General features: G+C 44.9%; 1 protein-coding gene across 4 annotated transcripts in view; it reads right to left on the bottom strand.

The window, feature by feature from the left end:
* Window positions 1-3,182: 3,182 nt before the first annotated feature.
* Window positions 3,183-20,371, bottom strand: part of mtcl1 (microtubule crosslinking factor 1) — an 82,555-nt gene continuing 65,366 nt past the window's right edge. For 3 of the 4 annotated variants that reach the window (XM_080440913.1, XM_080440914.1, XM_080440915.1), the window contains 5 exons: window positions 16,690-17,049; window positions 13,572-13,916; window positions 11,065-11,144; window positions 9,162-10,755; window positions 3,183-3,565 (listed from right to left, as the gene is read on the bottom strand). In XM_080440913.1, the coding sequence (XP_080297039.1) occupies window positions 3,323-3,565; window positions 9,162-10,755; window positions 11,065-11,144; window positions 13,572-13,916; window positions 16,690-17,049 (2,622 nt within the window). In that variant the 3' untranslated portion in view covers window positions 3,183-3,322. Of the gene's footprint in view, window positions 3,566-8,873; window positions 8,899-9,161; window positions 10,756-11,064; window positions 11,145-13,571; window positions 13,917-16,689; window positions 17,050-20,371 lie in introns of all 4 variants that reach the window. The other variant, XM_080440916.1, reaches the window with a different exon arrangement.

Genomic DNA, 20,371 nt, shown 5'->3' with positions numbered 1-20,371 from the left:
TAAAGGGATCGGGTTTTACCAATAAAAGTGCTATCTTGCAAGTGTAAAGGACATGGTTTGTACATTGTCAGTTTTGATACTTTCCAAAATGTTAACTTCAAGCTGACTGCACAGATAAATACATGCATATGTGGTTGGTTATGGTTAAACTGACAAGCAAGATTATGCAATGCATAAGGTTCACTTTCAAATGAGATAACATGAACCGTAGGGTTAATCGAACTCATGAAAATTAATTGATCATAAAAGATAATAAATAAAATAATCGTTTTTCAAAAATAGCAGATCGTGATGCGACGCATTGTGAGCTTGTATGTAGATCCGTTATTTTCACTATTCGTTATTTTTACGCGACACCGTTGCATGATGTATAAAATAGGGCTTACGTGGTCAGACTTATAGATTTAGTCGGTTATAAAAAATCAATTCAAATTTTTTAGTGTTAATTTGTTTTCATAAAATAGAAAAATAAATCTCCCAAGAAACATGCTTCTTTGCTTCTTGATTATTCGATTAATCGAAAAAGTAAGATAATCAATAGTTGCAACCTTAATGAACAGCACGACTCGATCTGTCAGTGAAATAGTGATCAACAAGCTTGTAGATTCGCTATCTTCTGCGAGTGATAACAGAGAGGTTAGCATGACCAAGGTAAAACAAATCTGACTGTGATGCAATAGGATTTGACTTGTGGTTCACTCTGTTACCACCTTGACCCACAGTAATCCTGTGCTTTCTGCTGTAATCCGCTCACACACACACACACGCAGGAAAATATATGACACATACATATACAGTAGGGTATGTGCAGACGCATGCATACTGTACATACAAAAGTTCACATACAATCTCTCTGCAACCTGTTAAAAGTATTCTCTCTCTCTCTCTCTCTCTCGCGCTCTCTCTCTCTCTCTCTATTCCACTCAGCCAAGCCAATCATCAATAAATCAATGGATGGCACAGAACAGAAAGGAGAAGGTCTTGTAAATACACATTCATGTTTATTAACAATTAAACAGAGACTATAGATCGTTAGACTTCCGACATAGACTTTTCATTTAAAACATTCATAATTTTTTTATACCCTCCCCACAATCCCTTTTTCTTCTCAAAAGAAAAAGTAATTCATATCCCGTTGTAACAGCTGCACAAAGACAGCTCCATAGATTCAATAATTTGTCTTAAAAATGTTGTTACTTAAAGTCAATGCAAATCATGTGGCAACAAAAGGACAGCTTTATGGCTAATTGGTACTTTGTCGGCACAACCCTTTCGACGCTCTAGACGTTTTGTTTGTTTGTCGAGGGACAGTTGATGAAATAGTCGAGCGACAAAGTATTAATAAGCCGTTAGCGTACCCTCATGATGAGTTCTGTCTTTTTTTTCCTTCTCTCCGTCTTTTACAGCAGTGCTGTGTGATCACAAATGACTACAGCTTGTATGTACATGCACTAAAGTGCTAGTGTTCAAAAAAAGGCATGCAAAATATTTGACCGATATTTGTACAACTGCCTTCCAAATATGCATATACGGTTATTCAGTTGTTCTTTTACCCAACCACCCCCTTGTCGAAGTACAGAGCGGAACATTCATCTGAACATAGAAAATAAATAAAGTACATTAGCGTATGTAGTTGACATCATGTGTCCCTGCTCCCTGCTTCAGTCCCAGTGAAGCAGGGCTCGTGTTTTTTGTTTGTTTGTCTTTCATCCCCCTTGAAACAAAACATGAGCAGTTCTTGAAGTTCAAGTTTCAAAGGCTAGGAACAACATTTTAAGGTATGCCCTCGCTTTAACATAAAAAAATAATTTGAACGTGTTTTTTCACAGGACCGATTATAACAAATAATAAAAAATAAAATCCACCCCAAACAAACAAAGAAAGAAAACAAACAAATAAACAGACAATAGACGGTGTAAACTTCATATTTGGACAAATACAACAGTTGATCTACAGTTTTTCCATTAAAAAAAAAAGATTCAGAAGTGTGATTGAAATGTATATATAAATTTTATATATGCATATATATATATACACCAGTGGTTCTCAACCTGTGGGTCGGGTCCCCACATGATTTGTATTTTTTTGGGGGGGGGGTCCCCAGATAACAGTTAAGTGACAATTTAAGTGACTTTTTTATACTTTTTTTTTTAAAGAAAGAAAGAAAAAAGAACATTACTGCATCAAAAGTAATCAACAAACTATACTATAAAAACTGGTCAAATATTGGCCAAATTGTCAAATAATATAAGAAAGAGGCAAAAAAAAAAAAATAGCTGATCTACAAGCTCACAACGCGAGGAGTTTTGTGCTTGTAGATTGGCTATACCGAGTCAAACTAAACATAATGCCTCAGCCTGGGCTGCTGGCATAGCAGTCCAGGCACCTAGGCTGAATGTAGCCTGTCACTCCCCATTTCCTGTCAGCGTACTGTCCTATCCATAAAGGCATAAAAGCCCAAAAATAAATCTTAAACAAACAAAAACAAAATGCATGCCTGAACTCTTAGAATTCAAAGTGCAAATATGTCTTTTCTGCAGGGTCCCCGGCCTGAAAAGGTTGATAACCACTGTATATATATATATATATGCACACGTACATATATATATATATATATATATATATATATTTATATATATATATATATATATATATATATATATATATATATGTATATATATATATATATATATACATATATAGGGTAAATATATATATATATATATATATATATATATATATATAATAGTATATTTTGTACACACACACACACACACACACACACACACACACACACACACACACACACACACACACACACACACACACACACACAGGGCTGTGAATAACTGTCTACAGGCACCTCTTATGGAAATGTTTTTTTTCTTTTACTTGTCGGTGTAACAGTACAATCCAGGTTCTTCTCAGAGGAACTTCTGGGTTCTTTTTCCTCATTGGTCGGCTGGTGCTACTGTGGGTGGAGCTCAACCCCTCCCCCTCTTATGGCTCTGCCCCCTTCCCCCCTGGAGAGAGTGAAGCCTAATTTATGCCCCGTCATGCGATGGCGTCGCAAACCGAAAATAGACGATCTACGATTTTACGATATAGATTTTCGGCGCGTGACACCGTCGTGTGACGAAGCATAAATCAGGCTTGAGTTTGATGAGGTACTGAGGGTCTGTTCAGTCTCTGAGAGGAGAGTCGGGCAGAGGGGGGGCTGGTAAGATGATGCTGGGACCACGAAGGTGGAGGGAGGAAGTAAGGAAGGAAGGAAGGAAGGAGGAGGGAAGGAGGAAGAGGAGCAGGGCAGAGGAGAAGGCCTTCACTCGAGCTCCTGCCCCCCTGGCTCCTCCTCCAGCATGGTTATGGTGCTGCTGCTGCTGCTGTGTCCCGGCGGAGGGAAGGTGAACCTTCTCCCTTTGGACCCGCTGCTGCTGTCGCCCCACTTGGGCGAGGAGGAAGGGGAGTGGGCGGCCCAGCGCGAGGGAGGGCGGCGGTTGGCGGGGCGCGCCGGCCGCAGGAAGCGGGAGTCCAGGGGCGGGGCCACCGGCGAGCGCGGCAGATCCTGGCAGGCGAAGGACAAGAGGGGGGCGTCAGAGAGGAGGGACGGGGGACAGGGTCGGGGACGGGGGGACGGGAGGAGTGGGGGGATAAAAGACGTTTGCATAAAATAAAATAAAAACAGAAATGACGTGAATTCGAGAAATGGATGTTGAAATCCATCCTGTGAGAATTCACTGTGAGGCATGAGAAACGAACTATGGGCAAAAAAGGATGAGCATCATGATTGATTAGGATTCATGAGATGATGATTAAAGAGAAATTGTGAGTGGTGTCTGAAGTCTGTTGCTATGCCGTTAGTCCAGTGGTTCTCAAAGTGAGGTCTAGGGACCTCTCTGGGTTCCTTGAGGGGTTTCCAAATGGACCCTAAAGCCCACTCCACACCAATGATTCGCCATGCAACTCCTCGCAACGTGCGACTAGTACTTGCAACCATTATCCCCAATGGCAGTTGCAAGGAGTTGCATTGGTGCGTTGACCTTAAAACTGTTTTGTTGCAAGGAGTTGCGACTAGTTGCATTGGTGCGGTTTGGTCTTTAAGCGCAATACATACACCCGTCCCAACCTTTCTTTTTTTAAAGGGAGGTGATACAGTATAACTACAAGTTGACGTCATTTTCAAATTCTGATGGGCGGTCTCGCAACGTTTTTCTCGGAACCCGTGCACCTCCAGATTTCCTGACTCTCCGAACTATAGTTCGGAAAGCCTGTGCGAGATTTTACGATGTCGGAGGGAGTATGCATCGGCCTTTACAGGTCTGTAACACTGAGACTGCATTCTCTCAGAGCTATGGGGGTTCTTTGAAATCAAAAAAAGTTTGAGAACCACCCACTGCTGTGTTAGTCACTCCTGCCATACTACACACACAGAATGATGTCGAGTACGGAGTGATTGGGTCAACAGGCTCGCACGAGGACATCACACCATGCTGGCCTGATTCAGAATTAGTCTTTTTTTTTTCTCCCCCCGGTGTTAAATTTCGGCCGAGGGATGAAGGAAACGAGACACTGGTCAGACAGTCTGCGATGATGAACTGGATGAACCAGATGAACTGACAGGAAATCAGGTCAAGAAAGATGGATAGAGTGCACACAGAACAGACTGGGTCAGCAGTAGATGATATGCCAAACACTGTGCTTATATGATGACTGGATCAGCCAAAGCAGACGGATAAAGTGCATAGAGGAGAAATGGACGTAATCATAAGTGGTATGTGAAACTACCATTAAATGAACTGATGTATAATAAAAAAGAAAGAGAGAGAGAGAGAGAGAGAGAGAGAGAGAGAGAGAGAGAGAGAGAGAGAGAGAGAGAGAGAGAGAGAGAGAGAGAGAGAGAGAGAGAGAGAGAAACAGAGAAACAGAGAAACAGAGAAAGAGAGACAGAGAAAGAATGAATTAATTAATTAATGAATACTATATGCACAGGAGTGATGGGTCCACCAAAGCATGATGTGCACAGCATGTTTAACCAGGTTATTAAAATGACCCATTCTGTGGCCTGGGTGATAACACACAAGTCATGTGTTCTTGACAATAACACCAACTCACAGAACTCCACCAATCATGCGGCTCTGACGCCTACACAAAGTCAACAACCTGGGCGCCGACCGAAAACAGCAATGTGACCTAACGAACGCCATTGCTGTTCGTCTCACCCACTCCTCCGTAGATGCTGTGGGCCATTGGTCCAGCATGCAACAATGGACCTCCGCCCGGGTTAACTCAAAGCAGAGACCAGAAGCCTCATCACACACACACATACACATACACTCACACACAAACCCACAGAGGTGAGAGAGGGAACAGGGAATGACCGATGTGTTAAGAGGACCGCCTTCGTCAATGAGTCGTTTTGAGGGCTTGTTAGTGCGCGGGAGGAGAGACGGCGGGGGCGAAACTGTAAAAAGAGGAGAGAGAGAAGGCATGGCAGCAACAAATTGAAGGCTAGGACAAACTCCATCCACTGGCAGGCATGGTGGCGGAGACGGAGCTAGAGGGACCTGCTAGGAACACAACGGAGAGGGGTGGGTTGGGTTGGGGGGCAGTTCATGTTCACCTCTGAATGCTCTAGAGGTGGCCGTAATTTGCAAGAAAGGACAAACAAACAACTTCTGCCGAGGAGGGTGAGGCTATAAGAGTCAAACGTGTCCAAAAGAGTCACCGTTTCATGTCATGAACACCTTGCCGGCTGCGCATTTAGATTTATGAAGCAAGTCACTGTTTCCTTGTAAACCCCGCCCATCCACACCCACGATCAGTCCGATCAACAGACCGTTGACATTGATTCCCGATACAGTCTCTTGACGACTCTTTGGGTCACGTGAGCTGCGGTTGTGAACTTTGAGAGAACAATGATCAATACAGAGGAAACGAGGCATGCAGACATCGAAACAAAAAGACAACAATAACAACAGCAACAACAACAACAACAACACAGATGCATGACACAGCGTCGCACCACTCCGATGGCTTCACACACTGTCAGGGTCGTGTTGTCCTGTGAGGCATGCATCAATGAGGAGGAGGTGAGGTGAGGTGAGAGAGAGGGAGGAGGGTCCTTGTGGCCTGTGAAACCCACCCACCATGTTGAGGAAGGTCAAAGGACACAGACTAGAAGCAGGAGTAGGAACTTACATCACGGAGACAAGCGGTTAGAGTCCCCAAGGAGCTGTTAGTATGACAGTGTGGTTCTAGATCGGAACACAGAAGATAAGCAGGGAGGGAGAGATAGAGCCCAGACCAGAGGAGAGGATAGGGGTATAGGATAAGAGGAGAGGGGAGGGGAGGAAGGGAAAGGAGAGGGGAGAGGGAAGAGGAGAGAGGAGAGAGGAGTAGAGGAAAACGGAAAGTGGGATATGTTAATCAGTGAAATCAGGGCCAGAGGACAGAGGAAAGGGTATGGATAAGGATACGGCTAGCATATCAAAAGGCAGAGAGGTTGACTGCCCGGCAGTGAGGTAACTGATTTCAACACTACAAAGTTGGCAATAAAGCACACGCTGCAGGACCTGGAAGAAACACCATGACTTTGAAGGGGAGTTTACACTGCCATGGAGAGACACAGGCCATCTGAGTATGTGTGGGGGGGTCATCTGATTCGCCTTCTACCCAGTGTGTCTTAGAATGCTCTCTAAGAGACAGCACAAACTTGTGTAGCGGAGATCTGCACCTACTGATACGTTTGGTGACATCAAAATGCCATGTAGGTCTACAACCATGCAGTCTAATGCGAAGGTCAAATGTAATTTAGATTTAGCATGTTATGTAGACAGATGCCAGTTTCAATGTACAGATTAGTATTACTATTATTTTTATATTATACTGTTTATGCTGATGCTAGCTTCTTGGTTGACCTATGATCCTCCTAGATTACTGAGGCACTACACTGTCTCTATGCATTTGATGCATGTGTTTACCTTGCTTACTGTAAGTCGCTCTGGATAATGCCTAAATTGTAAATTGTAGAACTGAGTGGGGAAAAAATCAGAGATTCAGAAACAAACTGCAATGCAGAACCAATGCAAAGACTTTAGGGTGTTCCTTCATATTGGGGCAGTATCAGGATTAGTTTACAAAGCAATGGCCATAGGGTTTGTTTCTGTTTCAAGGCCCAGCTTTGAATTTTGATTTCCCCAGATGATCGGAAGGCGGAGATCTCTGATCGGCGGCTGTCTACGCAAGGATAATACTGTATACAATATACATTTACTTATTTATACGCCATGTACATGATGGCCAAGCCCATCTATACTGAAACAGGGCATGTAGGCTGTATGTTTCCTCAAGACCTGAACATGAACAGTCTAACAACCAGAAAACCCCAAAGTGAAACTCTGGAAGTTTGAATGTCATATAGCAGTTGATGCGTGTCAAAAATGATAAAGATTGCTATAATGCTATCTCCATTTGGCCAAATAAGACCATCTAATCAACATGCCGTCAAGCAGCCTGTGGCATGGCATCAATGCGGGGACGATGCCATCTGGATTTTTCATAGTGGGGCTATGCCACTTCGCCACTGAACACATATTGCGATTTGTCTGGCTTCACACAAACACACGTCAAAATGCAAATATTTTGGTGGCAAAAAAAAATCAAGTACAAAATAGATTCATGTGCAGAAAATGCAGTGGATTAATACAATAGGTTCATATTCTATTTGGCAAATGTCCTCTCCCTGTGTGTCGAGGTTTTCAGGGCGATGCAAACAACAACAACAGCATTTGACACATTATTATATAAAAACCTACATTATTATTATGGTAATAACAGACACACGCACGCAGGCACGTACACACACACGCGCGCGCACACACACACACGCGCACACACACACACACACACACACACACACACACACACACACACACACACACACACACACACACGTCAAAATATACACTAATATACACTGTATTGTCTGTCTTTACTCTATTGTATTGTCTGTTGGAAAGACCAGGGAACACGAGACAGCAGCTAGCAAATCTTTCCTGCTAATGTAGGTATCAGACAATCGTCATATCAGGGATTATGCCTCTCACTGTACATATCGCAGATTACAATTATCTGTCTAGTAGTGTATATAAAACAGGGTCAACAACTAAGGGCCTTAAAAATCCTTCCGGGAAGATCAAAGCTACAAACAACATTAGACATGTTAGCAGCATAAATTTCAGATATCAAAGGCTTATGCCCCTTAATATCATTATCTACAAAATAACCAGCAGTATTTCCCACTTGGTTTACATCATCTATCATTTATTTTTCCTCAACTTCAGCTGGATGGGGTGGTGAGTAGGGCCTGGCCGATTTCTCAGGCGATATTGGCCTCTCCCAGTCATAATTATATAAGGAGGATGTAGTGGATTTGTTCAAGTTATTATGTGCTGGTTTTGAAATTACATTTTGGCACGATAACTTTGGGTTGTTTTCATAAGATTATTATATTTACTTCTCTTTCAAGAACAAATAATAAACAATAGCTACTGTACAAGCAAAATTCCAGAATACATCTGTGGTACAGAGCTCTGGTTGAGAATATAGTGGGACTTGTAAATAGCAAGTATACAGGGTTAGACAGAGTAATCAACAGTGATCATTATAGTTATCGGGTGCCAGAAATCAAGGTATCGGCCGGACCCTAGTGGCGAGCAGGTAGCAGTTCAAGCATAAAGATGGAAGTCCTGACTACAAGACAGTTAGTTAAGACGAAAATACAGCACAAGCCTTGACGTTTCTATAATGAAGCAAAGAGTACAGCATTACTGCCAAGTAGAAACATTGAGAAATACTTTTTTTTTTAACATTACCATCGCATCAGTCAGTGCTTTCAATCTGAGAAAAAGACATGAATATTGTCGTTATCGTGTATGTACCTAATTTATCGTTTAGCTTTATTTTTTGTTTTTGTTTTTATTAATCATTGCAGGTTCCTCATCACATGCTTCATCATATAAATATATACAAATAAATATATATATATATATATACACATAGTTTGTCGTCAACCCATTCCAAGGAAAAATCCAAAGTCATCGCCTCATAAACCCAGAGATCATATGCTTGAAGTTTTGAATCCAGTGAGTGTACATATTTACCTCCATGCATCCAGACTGTCCTCTGTCTGAGTCGGCCTGTGTTCTGGCGTCTCGTCCCCCAGCCTGCAGCCTCCTCTCCTCTCTGAAGCTCTGCTCCAGCAGCTTCTTGTTGAGGATGCGGGCTGCGTTCTCGGCCAGCGTGTAGCCCGGAGGGGCCGACAGGTCCTGCCTCACGCTCACCACCTCCGGCGTCTTCTCCCCCTGCAACTCCACGATCAGCTGCACGGGGCTGGGCGAGCGCCCGCGGGCGGTCCTCAGGAGCTCCTGCGCGACAGATTTGGGGTCCATAGCGCCGACGGGGGCGCCCCCGTGAGCCGGGCTGGGCTGCGTGGTGGTGGTGGCGGGCGGGTTGGCGCGAGTGCGGCTGGGGGACTTGGTGAACTTCTGCAAAGGGTCGTAGGCCACGGGGGTGTGGTCGATGATGTTGAAGAGGCTGGAGAGGCCGTCGTTGATGGTGGTGTGGACGGGGCTGTCGCGGGTGGTGGTGGAGCGCGCCCAGGCAGACTCGCTGTTGCCCTTCTGGGGGGTGGTGGGCGTCGCGGGCGCCCTGCTGGCCGCGGGGAGGTCGGCCTTGCTGGAGGTGGACAGCTTGCGCTGGAGCTTGGGCGAGCCGTACTTGGGAGAGCAACAGGGCCGCTCGAACTTGCTCTGCCCCACGGGGGAGTACTGGACCTTCCGCAGGCTGCGCGAGGGGGAGGAGATGGGGGTGGAGCCCCCGCCCTTCGGGGTGAGGCAGCGGTGCGGGCTGCTGGTCAGGTTCCGCAGCACGTCGGTCTGGAGGCCCACGCTGAAGGTCTGCAGGGTCTGCGTGCCCCGCGTGGTGAAACCGTTGGTCTGGCAGGCGGTGTCCCGCAACACGAGGCTCGGCGGAGAGCGGATGGCGTTCCTCACGGAGAAGGCGACCTCCTTCATGTCGTCGCTCAGGTTCCGGGACAGCTGCAGGTCCAGAGAGGCGGCGTAGCCCACCGTGGAGCAGATGGGGGCCTGGGTAGGAGGAGTCCTCAGTGCCCCGGCATCCAGCAGCCCGCACGGCCACCTCCCGCCACTGAACCCCTCGTCCCCCCCACCACCGGCTCCGGCCTCTCCCCCGCCTCCGCCGTGGCCTTTGGCGTACAGGAAGTCCGACTCCGCGGCAGAGGGTCGCACGGCGGCCCCTGTCCTGGTGGGGCTGTGCAGCAGGTGGACCCCGTACTGCTCCAGCCCCGCGCCGGCGGCCCCGGCTCCGTTGCCCCTCAGCGGGGACCTGTGGCAGTGTTCGGCGCCACTCACTGTGCTGGTGGTCAGGGTGGCGCTGGTAGTGAGGAGCCAGACGGGAGGCTGGAATGAGTCGAGGAGAACGCCGGGGTCCGCCCCCCTGGCCTCAGGGGGGCGGTCTGACCACGCCTCCAGGGAAGGGCCCGGCGGGCCCGAGGGGGCGGAGTCGGGGAAGTCCCAGCCCTTGTTGTTAAACTCCTCGATGTACTTGAGGTCGTCAGGGGACAGGGGCGGGGTCACGTCGTCCACGCCGCGGTCGCCGCGGTGATCCTTGTCGGGGAGGAATGGCGAGCTGTCCATCAAGCGCTGGAAGTCGCTCATGGAGCACACAGACTTGGCTCTAAGGGGGGTACGGACACACACACACACACACACACACACACACACACACACACAAAGCAACAAGATCAACAGGACTGGAGGTGTCTGTGGTATATGTCTCCACACTGGAGCACAAAAACAAAAACTATTCTACAGAGATTTCCTCTACTTTGCTTTCTCAATGCAGGGTAAAGAAAGTCTAAACTTCTGTCCAGCCGCCCCCCCGGGTTTGTTCGCTGTTGACACCAATAAGCCTCATTTTGCAAAGCAGATTGATCGTACAATGAATGACCTCTAAACTGCCTCTTAAAAGGCTTTTCTTTTGTACCTGTGTAGGCTCCCAGTGCCCATGTCTTCCTCTGCGCCGAAGGCGGGTGGCTCTTCTCTCTCCGACAGCTCATTCAAGGCCTGAAATAGAAAGGCCACACACAGCAATCATGGTGAAAGGTGCTGTTGCAAAATGCAATCTGTGACCGTTCCCTGCTTATTAGTTATGTGACCTTTTGGGTTTCACTCTTAGGTTCTGTGTTTGGTTATGAGTTGTGTATTTGCTTTGCCCTTCTCAGCTATGTTTTCTCATTTGTTCCTACAGTATAGAGCGTGCCAAAAATCCTGAAGGCGGTGTCAACAAGTGTCTTTTGGTAGCAGCGGACATCTTTGAGGGGTATAAACCAGGTTGACGTAACATTGGCCAAAACAAACATGTCTGCGCTACTATGCCACGCCCCCCCGTGGTGACGACGCGTTGGCACGCTCTATAGGACTTGGGGAGCAGTGTGATGGCAGTGATCAGTGAAATCGGGGAGCACCTGGGCCTGGGTGCTCAGTGCTCACGCTCCTTTAAAAGCATGTCTTCCCAGTCCTTTGGCAGGTCACCCACATGTACATCTTTTCCAACATTTACGTTAATACATGCAACACTCTCACCCACACTACACAATGCATACACACATTACACTACTGACTTTACTGATGTCCACACCTCATCTGTTCAGCCGTTATTTGTTCATTTGTTTTGGATTATTTAATAAATACAAATTGCTATGTTCCCTGCCACCCCTAGTCCCGTGTCATAACACAATGGGGGCTTGTCCGGGATTTAACCACTTAAACCCTCTATTCTTAGTCAAAACGGACCTAAGTCACAACCATACTTGGACCACTTCTTCCCCTCCACACCAAATCTCTTCTCCAAAAATAGCCGATCTACAAGCTCACAATGTTCCCCCCAGAATATGGATGCTGGGGTTCAAGTGGTTAATATCTCTACAATATATTATAGAGGATCCAGACTTAACAACAGAGTTGTGTGAAGGGTTTACACACTGTGCAAATATATCTCTAAAGTATTCATTTTGGGGGTGGGGATCTGATGTTCATACTGTAGCCTTAAGGCAGTTGGAAATTTCAAATAACAAATGGTGACATTATCTGGTTCACAACTCTAAAATACAGCAGATTGGGTCATTAAATGCATTAGTTTTGTCTTGTCCCATTTTTCACTGTAAGAGCAGCTAGCGCTTCCTTTCAAATAATGGACATTTTTCATGTTGGAAATGAAAGTCTCAACTCTCCCTTGCTCTCTGAAATGGATATAAAGTGTTTTAGAGCTGTTGAGCTGCACCCTGGTGTTCTTATCTCACTCACTATGGTCATAAAATAGCTTCAATAACAATCCCGATTATAGCTGCTGTGCAGCAATGGGAGAGAAAGAGGACGGAGGAAGAGGACAATCTACAAGCTCACAACGCGTCGCATTGCAACACGCTGTGAGGTTATTTTCAAATGTAGTACTTTTTCAATTGTACTGTAAGTCTATTTTTATGCCAATACTTGTGAAATAATTTTACCAAAAATATACAGGACTTTTACTTGTAACAGAGTGTTGGTATTGCTACTTTTACGGAGTATTTCTTCCACAGGTGATTTTCATGCATGGGAAACCAGATTTCCTGGCAGAAAGGAGGAGAAGAAACATAAATACAAGAGGGACTTGCAGAAGAGCTGCCCTGCAGGCCCCTAATAATAAGTTTAACATTCACCCCATGATCTGTTTTGGGAACCGTAGGGATCACAACGGCAGTTATCTCATTTTAGAATGAACCTCTTCATATGCATAATCACCGGTCAGGAGGGTCTTCTTAGCTGGAATGAGAGCCTGGCACTGGATGAGGTGTCATTAAATGACAATAATGTACTGTAGGTGACAATAATGGAACCATCTGGAATACATTTTATTCCAGAGTGAGTACGGTATTCAGTCTTACAATCTTCATTTAGATTTTAGGCGTTTAGCTGACGTTCTCATTCATTGGACGGCTCCTATAAGCTCGCCGAAAATATCCTATTCTCAACTCTGAAAAATCAGTGTTTTTCTGTGTTGTTTTCGCTGAACGACACAGTCGTATGATGACATTTAAATTGAGCTTAACACGCAAGCAGCTCATTGCCTTTGATAGGACACATACAGAAGCTATTGGTACAAGGGTTAAAAAAGAGCACACACACCAGTGTTGCGAAGGTGCTGACCACGGTGAGTAAGATCAATATTAAAAGAAAGAGCCACGTAGCCACGATGCGAAAATATTTTGTATAAGCACAAACCGACGTTTCAATCCAACCCTGAAGAAGACATTAGATAGCGTTGGATGGTGCACTTTTTTTTTTATTGTTTGGCATCGTGACTATGAGCTGTGCAACTTCATTATTTTAATATTGGTGCCATTGCTGACACGAATCTCTACCCGTCTGGCACTTACCCACTATGTGCACTTCCTCCTCCAATTTTTTAAAGATATTATGCTAGGAATGCTGCTTATCACTTGTTTCTCCTACCTCCTGCATGCAGGGGAACCTCTTCTCACTGTCCAGTCTGGAGGGCGGGGGCACCAAGTCCAGGCCACTCATGGGGTCCAGAGACAGCGCGTCCAGGAACAGGCTCTCGGTCGGGGGCTTCAGCCTCGCCGCCACGGCCCCTTGGTCATCCAGGATGGCCTCCGAGTCGGAGTGGGATCGCGTGGTGGGGACCAGGGCGGGGACAGGAGACCGCGGCGATCGGGGAGACCGCGGGGAGCGAGGGGCGTTACAGGGGCTGTCCTGTGGGGAGAAGACCGGCCGGTGGCCGTTGCCGTCCTTGCCGTCGCTGCCTTCACCTCGCCGGGCACCGAGCTCTCTCTGCATCTGTGCCAAAGGATTGTGAAATTAGTTAACTAGTTCGTTGCTACACTACTAATAATGAGGCAACTTAAGCTTCATTTATCCTAGCAATGAGGCGTGTTGTTAGCTTGGATATCTGTTCTTCTTGGTAAGTGACACGGCCGTACTTTGGAGTATAAATTAGGCTTTAGAGGTGTGCATGTTTGAGCCACTTCAGCACCCTCTCGTGGACAAATTGGCAAATATTATTTCTATAATTATCAGTAGCCTACTAGTCGTGGCAGGCATACGTACTGAAGAAGAAAATAACACTAAATCCTTATTCAGGGAAGGTTGAGCTGAGGATGACCTGCTTTATATTCATCCAGCTACACATTTTCACACCGGGGACCTGCCCCGTTCAACCTCCGTCTTCTACTGCTGCTGACCTCTGAGCAGCTCCACTGGAGCGCCTGGCTCAAGGACACGCCGACTCGACAAGCACAAGTCGGCCATGTCGACTAGAGCACAACTTCCCTAACACATTCCTTATGCAGACTGTCGAGAGAATACCCTCCTGCAGAGCAGCCAGCAGGGAACCCGAAGATTCAAACGTGCAAACGTTTCACACCAACCCCCCCCCCCCTCTCGCTCGCTCTCTCTCTCTCACACACACACACACACACACACACACACACACACACACACACACACACATCTCGATATTGTGATATTGATGTTCTCTATTGTGTTTTGCTCTGTAAAGCGATTTGTCACAATCCTGTTATGTTGAAAGTGCTTTATGAAACCATTTGACTTGATTAATACCCTGCCTTTCTTATCAGCTGTCTGCCCACGTCTTAATCCATTTTTTTCACTTCCTCTCACCCCCCCCATATTCCTCTTTCTCTTTGACCAATTACTCCATCTCGCTTTCACTCGCCCCTCTCTCTCTCCCTCCCTCTCTCTCTCTCTCTCTCTCTCTCTCTCAGCCAGTGTGCAGGTGTTTACCACCAGGTGTGAGAATATTTATATTCAAGGTGTCACGGCCAAACACTGAGTGTTAATTGAACTCGTGAGTGTCAAAACGCTTTGACACTCTTGCGAGTTCAATTAACACTATGGATATGTCTCTGGGTGTGGAGGTTTTGGCCCTGCATGTAATATGGTTCCACTGAGACCTTTCTGTCAATAACTCAAAAGTCTCTGACCTTCACTCCCCATCTGTGTCCTCCTCTCTCCCCTCTGTCTCCTATCCCTGCTCCTTCTCTCCTTTCCTATGCTCCCCCCTCCCACCACTCCTCTCTCTTCCCTCTCTCTCTGTGTCGGCCTCGGTCTCACTCTCTCATTTTCTCAGTGTGTGTGTGTGTGTGTGTGTGTGTGTGTGTGTTGCTGTGTCATTAGAAAATAATGTTGGTATTAAGTAGAAGTGAATGAGTTTATGAAGAAAAAAGGAATTGATTAAAACAGGAACATTTAGATAAGTAAACCAAACAAAAGAATCACAGTTCCAAAGCTCCCCCCCACCACCCCACCTTCTCTCTCTCTTCTATCTTTTAAGGCATTTCTACTTGACTCTGATGACTGTGAAGAGACAATAAAGTGAAACACGCACGCACACACACATACCTTTACACTTCTTACACAAGTCAAAGACTAAAATAATGTACAAGTGTGTTAAAGTGAGCTTAGCAGGGGGAGGGGGGGTGTTGAGTAGCAGTGTCAGCTGAGCCATGTAGTTTTCTGTGATTGTTGTTTCCCAAACAGTGGGTGGGGATGGGGACCCATTTGTGGGTCATGAGTAAATCCTTTATTTTTTAGTTTCTACATTTTGTTTTGAATATTATTTCAAAAGATTTTCAAAAAGTTTTCAAAAATAAAAACAAACAAAGTTTGTCAAAAGAATTCCATAAAGAAAGAAAGAAAATCCATTAATTAGAGGGAAAAAATAAATGTTGGGAACCACATATTAGACTCTAATGTTAATGTTAAAACAGGCTCAATAGCAGGGAACAGATGACAGCAGGTATTTCTTCAAAGTTCTCATTATTTCTGTGCTGCAACAGAAACCTACATTCACCTGCTTGCCAATGCCTGGTAGTATAATTGGTAGTAGTTGTCACCACACAGAAATAAGATCCAAAACAAGAGCAGATAAAACAACCTGTCATTATGGCTCTGCCTGAGTGTGAGTGTGGATGATTTATCTTCTATGTGTGCACACACTCCTAGCTTAATTAGCTTGACTGAGGCCAGGTGTGACTGCTTAAATCAGCCATCACCAAACAAATTCCAAACCTGTGGGCCGGTTTTGCCAAATAATTGGCAAAACAGTAGGATTTTAATGATAAAATACAGTAACATTAATGTAAAAACGTACATACTTTTCAATGTGATATCGATAAGCCGGAACACAAAATGCAGGCAAAATGCCTGGCTGCGGGCGAATGGCTGCCGTGTTAAGTGGTCACTGGTCAGATGGGTGGGCGGCATGCCGAAAAAGTAAACTTAGGGTGAAGATTTGACCTTTAAAAGACCCATTCAAAGAAAAACCAATAAACAAAGTTAAAAAAAAAAAGGACCCATACATATCATTGTCTGTTCACAGCTTCAAGCCATATATCACACATAAACAGACCATCTTCCTGTTACTGGCTTTATTTTTTAGATTTCCTATCATTATCTCTCCCTCCTCTATTTCTATAAAGGAGGGGACCACCAAGGAGGGGACCACCAAGCATAGAGTGAAGTATGTTCTAGGGTTTACGTGGCTAAATGAAGAAGACGTGAGAAGGTTAACATTGTGCTTCTTTCTTACTCTCTCCATCTTGCGGTGGAGCTCCCTCATGCTGCCGTCCCACTCCTGCTTCTCGCGGTCGAAGCGCTCCAGCAGCTCCACCCTCTCGCGGCTCCACCTCCTCTCTCCGTGCTGCAGCTTCCAGCGCAGGTCCAGGGAGGTGCTGTGGCTGTCCGCCAGGAGGCGCCGGTGCTCCTCGCGCTCCTGCTTGAAGGGCTCCTCGGCGGGCGCCGGCGCCTGCTTGAAGGGCACCTCCTCTGGGTTCTCCTCCTCCTCCTCGCCTTCGTCCTCCTCGCCTTCCTCCTCCTCCGCCTCGCCCTCCGCCTCACCTTGCGCCTCCCCTCGGATCTCCCCTCGGACCTCCCCTCGTGCCTCCTCCAGCTAGTCAAAAACAGAGAAGACATCATGAGGAAATGTGAAGCGGTGTGAGACTTTTTTTATTTCAAGGACCCTCAGATAAGCCAGGTCTCCAGCTGTACAACCTGAAAGGGTCCATTTGGTTCCTAACTATCAATCATTTAGCTGGGGATCCCCTGGAACCCCCTCAAGGACCCCTGGGGGTCCCCAGACCCCACCTTGAGAACCACTGCTATAGGGCGATATACTGATCCAAGCTGTTGAACGCCTGGTCCTCCTGACTCTACCAGAGGCGTGGTGGCCACCAACCTGGGCCGTTTATCTTCAAATCTACAAACTCATACAAAAACATCTCGGTGTAATTTTTCATTCTGACATTTTGACAAACAAATCAACTCTGTGGTGGGTGGTAGCTTCTTTCAGCTTAGAGCCATTGTCAAATTAAAATCTTTTCCCCTAATCTAAGGATCTGGAGACTGTGATACATGCCTTAATGTCCTCCTGTATCGATTACCGTAATTCACTTTACATGGGAGTCATTCATTCATCTCTAATGCAGCTGCTAGGCTCCTGAATGTACCACATCTCCCTGGCCTCTTTTCACTGGCTGCCTGTTAAATACAGAATTCAGTTTAAGGTTTTATAATTTGTTTTCATGGCCTGGCACCAAAATAATATTCTGACCTCCTTTGTCTCTACTCCACTCCTGTCTGTTTCTCCGTTATGGTTACAAAATAAGGGTGACCTTAACTTCTATAATTCTGCCCCTAGGCTTTGGAATAGTTAACCACATTGTATTATACTGTAGGTCTTCCCCCTGAACTGAGTGTTTTAAATCCCATATATTAAAGCTGCACTATGTAACTCTTCCTCTTCTACCCCGGATTTGAACCCGGTTTAAATACAACCACCCCAATTGTATAAGTTATATTGTATTAACATACTCTACCATACAGATTGCACAAAATTTTAATGTATTCATAAAAAATAAAATTACATAAAGCTAGCCTGGCTTCAGCCCCTGAATCGCTAGCCACGATTCAGGGGTCTGGTGAAGATGTCGAAGGCGGGGTTTTCTCCATTGGAAATCTAACCGACCCAATGGGGATAGGGATGATCCAGTATGAACCAATCACCAAAGAGTCCCACTTTGGCCACGCCCCCATCTCAGAAAACGGCTGCACTGAGAGGGCGTTCAGACTGAATAATGGAATGAAACGAAATGAACGGCTAACATAGTGCTGCTTTTTAAGACACACCTTTTTACACTGACATTTGAGTGTTAATACTTGGCACGTGTTACATTTTCTGTGTTTAATATTTTATACCGTCATTCTAAATACCGCATTTTTAATGCATCTTATTATTATTATCATCATCATTATTATTAGCCTATTATTATCATTATTTTATGTTTTTGTTAAGTGATTCATTGACCAGCACTTTTGTTGTTTTTAAAAGCGCTTTACATATAAACTTGACTTGATATGACTGTATGAAGTTTCATTCTAATCAGAGAAGGTTCTGCACAGTGTCCCTATCAGTTTGATCAGTCTCAATGCACCAGACAGGACAGACTGCCGGGAGTCCTTTAAATGCCAAATACATGAGAAACGTAGCATTGAGTTTGGTTATTCCCCTTAGGAGTAGTAAACTGGAAAGAAAGTCTTCCACAATTGATGCTGCAGCTTAGTGAGCCCAAGCTCTCCCTGTGTACACTGTATATATTTGATTAGTCTGGTCTTGCATTGAGTTTTACTTATTTCGGTACTCAGTGATGTTAATCCTTGGGTAATTGTATTTATTTACTTATTTTTTTAAACTCTGTATCTGTATTTTCTGCCAACTGCTGTAACAACTGAATTTAGGGTATCTGGACCTTAACAACGTGAATGTACCCAAGCCAAGCATGAATGGTTAGTGCTGCAAAACATAATTAGTGTGTAACGTCTCTGGCAAATAGGGTACAACACATTTGTTTGCCAGGATAAAAAGAATAAATCGCATAAAGAGCAGACAAAGCAAAACACAGATAGGATAAGGATAATTCCTTTTAACAGGTCGTTCATGAAAGTCCTTGCGGTCTTGTTTCCAATGAGAACCTGTGAGCAATTGGGGTTAAGAGTCTTGCTCAGGGACAAATTTCATATCATCGGCACATATGCTGGGATAGCCTGGAATCGAACCTGGGGCAACCAGGGCCTCTGGTTCCCTAGGCGGGCTCACTAACCACTCAGCTATGGCCGCCCCCATGCACACAGGGAACATGCACACAGGGAACAAAAAAACAACAAGGGGGGGCTTATGAAAACATTTCACCTCAGAACAATGACATCAAACTGACAAACAAAACGCTGTCAAGAGGTAGATGATGCAATAAAGCAGCCACACAATAAGAACTTCTGTCACACAATTTACATTTAGTCTTTCTAATGGTTCTGCTCTTAATGTATGCATATGAGTAATTTATAATAATAATTTAAATATATAAATATGAGTAATATATAAGCGAGTATATAATTTATACATGTGTATTATAAAAGGGAATATATCTCTGCTGTCGGGCAGAAACCAGCTATGTCCAAAATTTTAACATTTCAGGAGATTAAATAAAACAAAAAAAACACACTACTGCCTCATCAAAGTTGGTATGGTGACTTAATACATTGTCCAATACTTGAAGGTGTCCTTATATTATCCTCACTTTACCCAAATAGAGCTCAAGTGGAGTTAGGAGATTTTTGACCATTATTGTGGGGACAACTATCTCCAAAGTTGGAGCTAAGTGGTTTGACCAACAGTTTTGAGGATCAAAAGGAGTTAGTTTTAGTCAGAAGCGCTCTTTAACATGTTTCATTGGTTCAATATTTGTAAAACCCACACACAGGCGTAAAGGGTGTTCAATAGCACCGATTTATATTTAAATAAAAATCCTAAATGAAAGCCCTACTTTTGTCTTTCAAGAGCGTTGCGTGAAAGTAGCGGAAATAGCCGATCTACAAGCTCACAACACGTCGCATTGTGACGAGTGGTGAGCTTGTATTTTTTTTTTAAGTCTGTGGGTTTTATAAATATTTAACCTATAAAAAGTATTAAAAAGAGCTAGTGACAAAATAATTACTACATCAGGTTCTTTTTTCATTTACTGAAAAGTAATGGCTTTGGGCATACAAGGTTTCCACCCAACACAACAGTGCCGTACCAAAGGTCAAAGTAAACAGCCATTGACGTCATTAATGTATTCCTCTGAAGTAAGCCTCTCTACACATCACTGATATTATCAATTAGGATCAGAATAGACCAGAGAATTCCACTCACAGCGTTTTGTGGGCCAAGAAGTACACAC

The sequence above is a fragment of the Gymnoscopelus braueri genome (assembly GCF_963280865.1).
Source record: "Gymnoscopelus braueri genome assembly, chromosome: 10".
Taxonomy (NCBI): Eukaryota; Metazoa; Chordata; class Actinopteri; order Myctophiformes; family Myctophidae; genus Gymnoscopelus; species Gymnoscopelus braueri.
The sequence above is the reverse complement of the archived record's forward strand: the minus strand, read 5'-3'. Positions and strand labels throughout refer to the sequence as shown.